The sequence below is a fragment of the Mobula birostris genome, chromosome 7 (genome assembly GCF_030028105.1).
Source record: "Mobula birostris isolate sMobBir1 chromosome 7, sMobBir1.hap1, whole genome shotgun sequence".
Lineage (NCBI taxonomy): Eukaryota > Metazoa > Chordata > Chondrichthyes > Myliobatiformes > Myliobatidae > Mobula > Mobula birostris.
Window position 1 is genome coordinate 74,509,576 of NC_092376.1, and position 12,868 is coordinate 74,522,443.

The 12,868-nt window shown below is 40.6% G+C and overlaps 1 protein-coding gene across 9 annotated transcripts in view; it reads right to left on the reverse strand.

Moving 5' to 3' along the window:
- The window catches only part of ccdc82 (coiled-coil domain containing 82), a 244,222-nt gene that overhangs the window by 210,105 nt on the left and 21,249 nt on the right, over positions 1–12,868 (reverse strand). For all 9 annotated transcript variants that reach the window (XM_072263424.1, XM_072263428.1, XM_072263425.1 and 6 more), the window contains exons 4-5: positions 10,810–10,902; positions 8,418–8,542 (exon numbers count right to left, since the gene is read on the reverse strand). In XM_072263424.1, coding sequence (XP_072119525.1) covers positions 8,418–8,542; positions 10,810–10,902 — 218 coding nt within the window. The remainder of the gene's footprint in view (positions 1–8,417; positions 8,543–10,809; positions 10,903–12,868) is intronic.

Genomic DNA, 12,868 nt, shown 5'->3' on the forward strand with positions numbered 1-12,868 from the left:
ATCCTGTAAATCTTTTGTAGTTCAAATACCTGTCAATCTCAACATTCTGCCACCTCAGTTCTCTACATAGAGAATTCTAGAGTCATAAACCTCTGAATGAAATTCCTCTACATGTCTGATTCCCTCTTATTCTGAAACTATGCCCACAGCTCTAGGTACCCTCAGAAGGGAAAGCATCCACTCAGCATTCATCATATCAATTCCCCACAAAACTGATGTTTCAATGAGATTACTACTCGTTCTTCTAAACTCAAATGTGTCTCAGCCCAAACTGCTCAACCTCTTTAACCCAGGAATCAGCCTGGTCAATCTTTTCTGGATTGCCTTCAGTGCAAATAGCCCTTTCTTAAGTGTGGAGACCAAAACTATGCAGTGCAGTGTCACCAGCACATTGTTAACTTCATCAAAACTATTATACTTTCATCATTCATGGTCCTTGTATAAAAACAATCAATATTCTCCTAGCCTTCTTAATTTCTCGTTGTCCCACATGCCAGCACTTGTACTTCAAGTATATTTTGAAGTCTCATTCTTTTTAAATAAAAATTTGCTTTTTCACTTTCTTTCCTAAAGCCAGTAAACTCACGTTTTCCACATTTCTTCCAGGTTACTACAGCAGGCATCCTGCTATGAACTCCTATAAAGGGATACACAACAGCAACATATACTGTACAATGGACAACGGTGCTGATATTTTTCCTGTGCAAAGATTGATCAGGTAATTGTGAGGATCATCCATCAATGATAGCAGGATTTCTATCCGTGCAAAGAGCTACATACATTATTCAGATGAGCATCAAAGCTATTAATATCAAGGCCGAGTGCATTATTAAAGGAAAGGGTTTCAACTTTATTAATATTCAAAAAGTATCACTTCACCACAAAAGTATGCACATTGCTGGCTGTTACCAAGTCTATAGCAATGATGTGTCCAGTAGATGGCTTAACATGGAACTCTGGGTCGATGGCTCTGAGAAGACAATACCCAGTGGTACTTATATGGGGCCTTTAATGCAGAAGTAGCTGCAAATTATAAAATAATAGGGCCAAGCCAGACATAAAGCTTGGCCAAAAATGTAGGTTTTAAGCAAGATCTTAACGGAAAAGACTGAAGTGACGGAGTATATAAGGCAGTAAAGTATAGTGTTGGACAATAGTGATAGAAGCCTAACCTTCAGTGTTCACACATGGGTGGATGGATGCACAGGAAGCAAGAAGTTACAAAAGTCTCAGATAAGTTGAAGGACCGAAATGGTAATAGATAAAAACAGACTACAGCTACAGGGGAAAGGAGGATAAGGGTTGGGAGCTATGTTCCCTCTAAGCTGTGCACGTGTGCGCGCGCACACACGTTTTTCAACCAGCGCACAAAGGAAATTAATGTGCGCACAAAATGTTAGTTACCTAAAATAATGTAGTAATTAATAATCATACTTATTGAAAATAATCTTTCAGCTAAATGTTTCTGTTAACTAGTTAGTCGGTTTTTCAAATACCACAATGCACGTCACTAATTTACGTCACCTCACCTATCCTGTTCTGGGATCTGGGAGACAACGTTTCGTGGAGTGACAAAGTTAAATTTTTGCTAAGCCAACAACATGAAGAAAACATCACAGTAGATACAAGTTCGCTGTTGACCTTTATAAATAGTCTTTGTGTTCATTTAGAAGAAAGGTTTCCTGAAGATGAGGTACAAGAATGGTCAGCTTTTGATTTCTCCACAATTGCAGATTGTGACTTCACATTTGGCGATGAACAAGTTAATGCTTTATGTCTAAAATATCAGGATTTTCTAGCTGAAAATACTGTAATAGTTAGAAAGTTTAATGATTTCAAATTTTCTGTGCAAGGAAAAATTAAATCCAAACTGATTTCAAACTTTGGTCAAATGGTGGCATTTGTACTTCAAAATGAACAGTTTTGCAACCTTGCACAGTTGATGGACATTGGGGGAACCTTTCTTCCGTCCAGTGCGGACTGTGAGCGAGGTTTTAGCCTTATGAACCAACTCAAAAACAAGTTGAAAAACCATTTAGGTGAATGTCATTTGGATATGTTAAGGAGAATCAAAAGCCATCATAGAACCATAGAACATTACAGCACAGAAACAGACCTTATGGCCCTTCTTGGCTGTGCCGAACCATTTTTCTGCCTAGTCCCACTGACCTGCACCTGGACCATATCACTCTCATCCATCTACCTGTCCAAGTTTTCCTTTTCCTTTTTTTCTGAAATTTATTTTTTATTGAATTTCATCATTAAACATTTCCATAAGATGTATTTCAGATACTGTACATATTATATAATATCTGTCACAAATCTCCACATAATATTTATCTGACAGAAAGGCGAGGAAAGAAAGAGCAATCAAAAGAAGAAAACTATGTACAGAGTAGGGAGTGATCTTTTTTTTACAACATATTTATTGACTTGTGAGAATAAAATCAGGCCTATGAGGTGTTATGTAGTTAAACCATTTTTCCAGTATGAATAAAATTGTTCCAATTTATGATTAACAGATGCTGTTATCTTCAGTTTTAAATGTCCATTGTAATTTCAATCCATACATTTAGAGCTGGGCTTTCCTGTGATAACCATTTCCTGGTAAGGGTCTTTTTACTAGCCACCAGCAGTACATTCATTAAATATTTATCTCTTTTCAACCATTCTTGAGGTATATACCCAAAATATATAACGCCCCCGTTTGCTGGAGAAATTGTGGAAATCAAAATGCAAACCATTATCGTATTTTCTGGGAATGCCCTGTCATCAAAGACTATTGGAATGGGATACATAATGTCCTACAAGACATCTTTAAATGTGAAATACCCTTTGAAAGTAAGACCATATCAATTGGATGGAAGTTCTATTAGTCTAGATAGAGTTTACAAAGAATGGTTAAATGCCAAGGACAGGAGAGAGAAAAAATAACTGAGTGAACTAAGTATGTAATTTTGTTGTTATTCTGTGCAGTTTTATGTCAAATATTTTGTAAACCTACATAAACTGTGCCATGTGTGCATTCAGTGCACACATACTTTTGTCACAGGAAAAAAATTTGCACAATGTAAGATTTTTGCGCACTCTGACTACTAAAAATTAGAGGGAACATTGGTTGGGAGAGGTCATAGTTATTGGAAGGGAAAGGCAGTGGAATGTAAAGTGGTAAAAACTGGGCCCTTGTGTAAATAGCTGCAGCAGAATCGCAGGAACTGAATTGCGTTCAATGGGAAAAGTTAGGTGAGGAAAAATGAAGATGCTTTGGAAACAATGATCCAAATGAACATGACAGAAATGAAAGAAAATGGAAGAATGTATTGGGGTCCTGGCAGAAAATGCATGGAAGGAAGTGTTACCAGGTTTCCATCAGAGTTGGTGGCTACATACAACCAATGATGGAAAATCTATTGAAGACATTGAGAGAGTTAGGCTGAGGAAGGGAAACATCAGAGACGAAGGTAGAGCTCGGGCTGAAATTGGAAATAGTTTGTTGGAAATTTTACAGTTGATAACAAAAGCACAAGTGCTACCCACAATCATCATCATACTGAAGAAAGAGGATGGCAGGACTGGAAGATATAATGTCAAAGAAAACTACTAAAAGGTAGTTATAGCTTTAAGAATAAACCCAAGACTCATGAATTTCCAGAGCAGTATCCATTATTTGAACCCAATGAATAGGAATTACAGGACCATTGTTCTTTATTTTATCCCAGTTATAAAATTACATTATTTTTGTTGAGTACTTTATTTCATAATGTAACCTTGAATCTATGCCTCAGGACCGCAGGAAGACTGGAAGTTAATTAACATTGGCAACATGAATGAATCTATATAAAACTGCTGCCTGCATGCAAGTCAACATGGGTGAGTCGATGCTCATAAAGGCAATGTTTCACTGGCAACCCCTTAACTTGCATGTGATTTTCAACTTGTGGTACAATTTACTCGTTTTACAGTGAATGAAATCCAAGTTATTTTGTCTAACACTTGGTCCAATTTCTTCCAGTGAATTAAATGCATACCCTGCTTATCAACTGCATGAAATATAATAGAAAAACAACACCAGTCGCTGCTGGAATCACAGCAGATTCTTGATGGGCAGGATTTCCACCAGAATTAGGCACAAGCACAGCAAAATCAATGGAAAATGAGGTGCACAGATATGGCAGTTCTGTCTCAATCCTGCTCACCCAACCTGGAACATCGGGCAATCAAGTGTCACCCATTTTGTCTGCTGAGAAGTTATTCCACCATCCTCCTGGTAGCGGTGTACATTCTGATCCTGGCCAGCATCAGGCAGGCACTGGTGGAACTGAGAACTGCGATAAGCAGTCATGAAATAGCTCACCCTGATGCCTTCCTGATCACCAAGGATTTCAACCAATCAGCTTGAAGGTGCCACAGCAGCATAGTGGTTAGTGCGATGCTACTTACAGCACTGGGTGTTGGAGTTCGCAGTTCAATTCTGACACCGTCTATAACAAAGTTGTATGTCTTATAACATGTAGGCTTCCTCTGGGTTATTTGGCTTCTTCCCATATTCCAAAAGCATACTGTTTAGTAAATTAATTCATCATTATAAATTGTCCTGTGATTAGGCGAGGCTTAAAAAGTGGGTTGCTGGCTCAATGGGGCCAGGAGGGCCCTTTCCACGCCGTATCTCGAAGATTCAAAGTATATTTATTATCAAAGTATTTATGCCGTATACAACTTTGAGATTCGTCTTCCCCACACTGAAACAAAAAAGAAAATCACGGAACTCATTCAAAGAAAGGCATCAAACTCCCAACGCGCAAAGAAAAAGAACAAATCGCACAATGGCAAAATAAAATATTGAGCGAGAAACACAGAATATAAAACATCAAGAACACAATCATTGAACCAGTCCAGGCATTATTCGGTTCAGATCAATCCAGCTCTGTGCTATTTGTTAATTTCAGGCCATAAAGCCAGTCTGCCTGATTAAAATAGCAATGAAAAAGTGACTAGAATCCAGAAACACATCATAACGTGAACTACAGAGTCCAATTCACAGACCGCGTCGATGAAACCTTGCCTAAGACCCTGGACTCCAATACCAACCTCTGGCGGAGAGAGGGGGGAGAGGGGGGAGAGGGGAGAGAGGGGAGAGAGGGGAGAGAGGGGAGAGAGGGGAGAGAGGGGAGAGAGGGGAGAGAGGGGAGAGAGGGGAGAGAGGGGAGAGAGGGGAGAGAGGGGAGAGAGGGGAGAGAGGGGAGAGAGGGGAGAGAGGGGAGAGAGGGGAGAGAGGGGAGGGGAGAGAGGGGAGGGGAGAGAGGGGAGGGGAGAGAGGGGAGGGGGAGGGGAGAGAGGGGAGGGGGGAGGGGGGAGGGAGAAGGCTCCAATTATAGCAGAACCACATTTGAAAGAAAAAGAAGTGAAAGTAGTAAAATGTAAAGTCTGTGGCTACCATCAACATATCACCTGTGGTATCAGAGGAGCCAACACACTTGACCACTGTTATACCACCATCAAGAACGCAATCCACGCCATTCCGCATCCACACTTTAGAAAGTCCGAACATCTGGTATAGGCAGAGACTAAAGACCGCAGCACCAGTGCTGAGGACCAAAAAGGTATGGGTAAGGGTGGTGCAGGAGCGCTTACACGACTGCTTTGAGTTGGTGAACTGGACAATATTCATGAATTCATCTTCAAATCTGAATGATTATGCCACAGTTATCATACACTTTATCAAGACCTGTGAAAATGAGTGTGGGCCTTCAAGAACATACCAGACATGCCCAAACCAAAATCTGTGAATGAACCAGGAGATTTGTAGTCTGCTGAGGACTAGATCTGAGGCACTTATGAATGGTGATCCAGAACTTTACAAGAAGTCCAGATACGGTCTATGGAAGACTATTTTAGGAGTGAAAAGATAATTCCAATTGAAGTTAAAGTCAGAATCAGGTGCACACCAGCTCTGGCAGGGTTTACAGGTCATTACTTCTTACAAGGTGAAACCTCACATCACGTGAGGGTGTGACACTTCACTCCCAGAATAGTTCTATGCCTTTTATGCACACTTTGAAACTGAGAATAAAACTACACCTGTGCAAATCCTGTGATCTCTGTCTTGGAGTCTGACATCAGATCATTTTTCAAGAGGGTGAACCCTCGCAAGGCTTCAAGCCCCAAAGGTGCACCTGGTAGGGCACTGAAAACCTGTACCAATCAACTGACTGAAGTGTTTAAATACATCTTCAATCTCAAAATGCTGCAGTCAGAGGTTCCCATCTGCTTCAAAAGGACGGCAATCATATCAGTGCCCAAGAAGAGCAGGGTGAGCTGCTTCAATGATTATTGCCCAGTTTCGCTCACACCTACTGTGATCAAGTCCTTTGAAAGGTTGTTCATGGCCAAATTCAACTCCTAAGCAAGGACTTGGACCCGCTGCAATTTGCCTATCACCACAATAGGTCTACAGCAGATGCAATCTCAATGGCTCTCCACTCGGCATTGGATCACCAGAATAATAGCAATATGTACGTCAGGCTGCTGCTGATTGATTACAGCTCAGCGTTCAACACCATCAGTACTAATCAACAAGCTCCAAAACCTGGGTCTCTGTACCTCCTCTTCAACTGGATCCTTGACTTCTTCACCAGGCGACCACAATCAGTGAGGATTAGAAGCAACATTTCCTCCTCACTAACAACACCGGCACACCTCAAGGATGTGTGCTTGGCCTACTGCTCTACTCTCTATACACCCACGACTACGTGGCTAGGCACAGCTTAAACTATAAATTTGCCAATAACATAACTATTGTTGGTAGAATTTCAGATGGTGATGAGGAGGCGAACGGGAGTGAGATAGATCAGCTGGTTGAGTGATATCGCAATAAGGATCTTAAACACAATGTCAGCGAGATCAAGATATTGTGGACTACAGGAAGGGAAGTCAAGGGAACACACACTATCCTCATTGAGGGATTAGCAGTGTAAATGGTGAGCAGTTTCAAGTTCCTGAGTGTCTACATCCCTGAAGATTTAGCCTGGTCCTCACGTATTGATGCAATTACAAGGAAGGCACAATAGCGGCTATATTTCATTACGAGTTGAGGAGGCTTGGTATATCACTGAAGGTGCTAGTAAATTTTTCAACAGATGTATCATGGAAAGCATTCTAATTGATTACATCGCTTCCCTCTGGTATGGAGGGGCCACTGCACAGGATTGGAAAAAGCTGCAAGAAGTTGTAAACTCAGCCAGCTCCATCATGGCTACTAGCCTCCCCACCACTGAGGGCATCTTCAAAAGGAGATGCCTCATCAAGGTGGCATCCATCACTAAGGACCTCTGTCGATCAGGACGTACCCTCTTCTCATTACTATCATCAAGGAGGAGTTACAGGGTCCTGGAGACGTACACTCAACGTTTCAGGAACTGCTTCTTCCCCTCTTCCGCCATCAGGTTTCTGAATGGACAATGAATCCATGTACACTACCTCATTATTTTTTGCTTCTTTTTTGCACTACTTAATTCTTTTCTTATTCACCTTCCAGATTTCTTGCTTGTGCTAAACTATTAAAATTCATGGATTAGTTTGAAAAAGTTCTAAGATTCGCATTTCAGAAAAATATAATCAACTGCTTCCACCTGGGTTCTAAAATTAAGTGGTAGTAGTAGTTCAGGTGTATTTCTGAAAAGAGCTACTCTATGAAGTCAGAGTTCTCATATTCAATCTTCTGAAAGATAATGTCAGCTATTTGAAGCAAAATAATGTTCCACTGCAGATTACAGCCTGAAGTAGTATCATTTCAGCAATAGAAATGATACACAAGTAGGTCAATAATTGCAGAAGAATAAAGTATATGTAATCCTTGATCTGCTATCAGGTGCAGCGCAACCTGATGATGTTCTTCCTGATTGTCAGGAACATATATTTAGGTTGAAAACCTTTGACTGAAGACTTCAGTACTATCTGTGAGTTGCTAAGCAACAGGAATTGCTAAGCTAATGCAATTGATGCTATTTCTTCTTTCCTCTGACAGGATTATCTGTAAGCAACTGTCAAGCTGCCTCATTGTCCTAATGTCTCTTTCAATTGGCCAGGATTTATGAATAACTTGCTTAATTCTGCCATTTTGGTAACTACAGGGTGAACCAGACCTTGCTGATATAGGGGTACAACAAACTCTGATGATTAAACAGGGGAAACGCATTCCATTTGTGTCTTTACCTTTGTTCTCTATAAGGCAACAATCCTTCAAAGGCCATGAGGACTATTTTCCATGGTTTGTTATTTTGTTGCAGCCTCAGCTGATTGTTTCAGTATGCAGTTTGAACAGGAAGACAATCTGGAGTGCACAATTTCACAGCAATTCAAGGTGAATCCTATCCTCAATTCCCAGAAATAAGTTAAAACATTCACATTCTTAAACTCACCTTATAGCGATCTTTCCACCGGCTTGTTGACTTTAAATTTGTAAGACGCATATCAACGCAGCGCTCATCCAAATAATTCAGTGATTTCAGGATTTCCTTTGCATATTTCTTCGTCCTTCTTCCTTCTGTTGGAAGCCACAGTGAAGAGAACAAAAAGATCATAAGATGCCAATGATCAGAGCGAGGCAATTCTATAGTCCCCCAATATATTGTCGACTGACTAGAAAATGTTATCGTATCACAGAGGTTAAGTTACTGGGCTAGAAATGCACAGGCCTTGTTTCTTGATACAGCGGCATTATCTCTGGCTGGTTCACTAATGAACAAGATTATGTCAGACATTCCTGCTTTGCTCCCAATTTTTCCCATAACAACAGTCAACTCTTGCAGTTTCAGAAGATCAAATCAACCAGGAGGCCTGGATATTGCAACGTCCTGCAAAGTGGAACTTGCAGTGAGGAACAACTGTACCTCAGACAGTGAATCTCGAACACCTGATGGGCCTGAACTGATAGTTGATGTCAAAGGCCTTGATAACTATTACTAAATGTCTGTCCAACAGACATAGAAGTTAAAATAAATACTAAAAAAGTTTAAAATACCATAATCTGATAAGACTAAATTGAAAGCAAAGCAAAATAAAGGTAAATTAATAAACCGGTTACTTCTAATGACATTTTTGATTAAGGTCATTAATCCCGCATCCTTGACTCAGAAGCTTGCCACGCCAGAGTGGAAGATGGTGCATGCTTGCTCTTGGGCTCCAATTCATTTCAAACTCCATACTGGAATGTGCAGGCATCGGTGTCTAAGAAAACATGCCCATGAGAACAATATCTCTGGCAGCTCTCTACAGAAACGGCAACTAAAGATAAAGATGATTTGGCTCAATGCCTTAAAGGAAAGAAATTTGCTGCCTTTATCTTAGCTGCTTTACATGTGCACATAAATGTTCATTCCAACTATCGTCTGAAATAGCCCAGCAAACTGAGGATATTTAAAAATAGACATTTTTTTGTCTCATCAGCAATTGCCATATCCCATACTGAATGAAAAAGTCTGATTTTTGCAAATTTTATATGTAATTTGCAATAAAACCACCACTAATATCCTTTCTCTGTTCCCCTGATAAGATCATTTTGAGAGCCAATACTCAAACTGTTTGCAGATCTTGTGCAGATGGCTCCCTGACAATGATTCAGGGGAAGAATCAGGCTTCATCTCAGTCATGGTGAAACAATGGCAGCACATGTAAAGTTAGATTTAAGTACATTCAGCTATCAGTGACTTGTACCATTAACTCTTGTCTCTTTCCTGATACATGCTCCTAGTATGCACCATTTTTACTTTAGAACTCTTTGTAACTATTAGTTTGGAGGAATTGTTTGGATTGAATTATTTGGAAGAAGTGCAAGAACAACCAAACAAAGTCATTACCAACTATTAACATAAGGGGCTGTTGAATCTTTATTAATTTATTATATCACTAACAGGTAACAAGTTGAGCTATGAACTTCAGTGCAACAGTAGGTATGAGCAAAATGAATACGAAAGAGTACACATCCTACAAAATAAGATGACAATAATTTGGCCCAATGTTTACAGAGGTCTACAGACCCCTCAGTTAATGGTAGGGGTCCATGGCAAAAAAAATTGTTGGGAACCCCTGCTTTAAAAGAAGGAAACTTGCTGTATTTACCTAAACTGGGATAACATCTTACTTAAATTTCAATGATAAAAAGTTATGCTGTCAAGATTGAGATGGTTGTATTGCATTTGGAGATCTTTAACAGTGAGAAAGGTCAAAGTTTTATCACTTTAAAATGAAGTAATTTATAAACAGTTCCACCCAAAATTACACGCGGCTCAGTAAAGAAACAGCTGATCTACAAGTTGATTAAATGTATTAACAAATAATAAAACTGTTTAGAATACTATATAGAAAAGTGCATTACATAATCTGAACAATCAATTGAGTCATCAATTCTCCTTTCAATCTTTTTTTCCAATTTTCCTTTTAGCCTCTTACATCAGACGACTTATTCTGGGCTACAGTAAGAAGGCTCTGGCATCACCTGATGGTCATTCTCTCAGCCTGAACACACAGGTAGTATTTACTGCGCTGACCACAATAGCCATTTCTGGGGATGGCGAGAAATCAAGTGCTTCTGAATCACATAAAAGCCAGGATTGGCAATGGCAACATATTAACTCCCCTGAGTAATAGTAATTGTAAACGTGGTCTCCTAATTATTAGTTCAGCTGACTTAATGCATAACTGGAATGAAACAGATTGTGCACATTCCTTGTTTGTATAGTTCCATAAGAAGCAGCATCTTTATCCCATGAACCATCAAGAAGTTTCCTCTTCTCATTATATACTTATACTCACCATACAAAGATTTAAGGAAATTGGTATCAAATGCATTGATCAACAAAGCTTTAACAACTCTTTGGAAATGTGAGTAGAGATCACAGATGCGGACTGCGAATATAAAAAGAAAAATAAATTTAGATAATTCCCTGTTTCTTAATCTTAATTTTAATGTAGACAGATTCATGTAGACTAGGGGGGAACATTCGTATGGCAAAAAGTATACCAAGGTCATTAATATATCAACATTGGAGAAGCTTCTGAGCATGAAATTCCTGGGACAGGTTCATTCGAGTGGTATTACAAAGCACCACAGTAATCAGCTTAAGGTTGGAAATTGAATAAAGGTGCAAATTGTGTGCATTTCCTGTGGGTAATGATGGTTTCCTACATTCAAGCTTCTTAATGGAACAAATATCAGCAACAAATATCTTGTTCTGGATGCTGTTGAGGGGGATGACCTGACAGGGGACGCCCACGGTGACCGGGTCTCTGGCACTGAGCCTGGCGCTGTTGTGTAGGAGAGAAGGAGGAAGATGAGGAATGCGGTAGTCATAGGGGATTCCATAGCCAGGGGAATGGACAGGAGATTCTGTGAGCCTGATAGAGATACCCGCATGGTGTGTTACCTCCCAGGTGCCAGGTTATGGGATGTCTCGGATCGGGTCCTGAATATTCTGAAGGGGGAGGGCGAGCAGCCAGTTGTCTTGGTACATGTTGGTACCAATGACATAGATAGGACAAAGGAGGAGGTCCTGAAGAGAGATTTCCAGGAGTTAGGAAGGAAGCTGAGAAACAGGACCTCCAGGGTAGTAATCTCGGGATTGCTACCTGTGCCACGTGCTAGCGAGGGCAAGAATAGTAGGATCAGGCAGATGAATGCGTGGCTGAGAGACTGGTGCAGGGGGTAAGGCTTCAGATTCTTGGATAATTGTGATCTCTTCTAGGGGAAGTATGACCTGTTCAAAAAGGACGGGTTACACCTGAACCTGAAGGGGACCAATACCCTGGCGGGAAAGTTTAATAGAGCTGTTAGGGAGGGTTTAAACTAATTTGGCAGGGGGATGGAAACCAGAGTGATAGGGTTGAGGAAGGAGAAAACAGAAATAAATCTAAGATAGTGAGCAGTAAAGATGTCCAGGAAAGACAGGCAGGTGATGGGGCAAATTTGTAGCTATTGGGATGAGTTGCAGTGCAATAAAGTTGCAATGAAATCAAAGCGAAAAGTACCAAATATTGGTCTTAAGGCGTTATACTTAAATGCACGCAGCATAAGGAATAAGGTGGATGATCTTGTCGTACAGCTACAGATTGGCAAGTATGATTTTGTGGCCATCACTGAGACGTGGCTAAAGGATGCAGGTCTCTGGGAGCTGAACATCCAAGGATACACGGTGTATCGGAAGGATAGGAAAGTAGGCAGAGGGGGAGGCGTGGCTTTATTGGTAAGAAATGATATTAAATCATTAGAAAGAGGTGATATAGGATCGGAAGGTGCAGAATCTTTATGGGTTGAGCTAAGAAATTGCAAGGGTAAAAGGATCCTGATGGCAGTTATTTATAGGCCTCCAAACAGCTGCAGGGATGTGGACTACAAATTACAACAGGAAATAGAAAAGGCTTGTCAGAAGGGCAGTGTTATGATAATTGTGGGGGATTTTAACATGCGAGTGGATTGGGAAAATCAGGTCGACACTGGATCTCAAGAGAGAGAATTTGTAGAATGTCTGCGAGATGGCTTTTTAGAACAGCTTGTTGTTGAGCCCACTAGGGGACCGGCTGTACTGGATTGGGTATTGTGTAATGAACCGGAGGTGATTAGAGAGATTGAGGTGAAGGAACCCTTAGGAGACAGTGATCATAACATGATTGAGTTCACTGTGAAATTAGAAAAAGAGAAGCCGAAATCTGATGTGTCGGTGTTTCAGTGGAGTAAAGGAAATTACAGTGGCACAAGAAAGGAACTGGCCAAAGTTGACTGGAAAGGGACACTGGTAGGAAAGACGGCAGAGCAGCAGTGGCTGGAGTTTATGCGAGAAGTGAGGGAGGTGCAAGACAAGTATATTCCAGAAAAGAA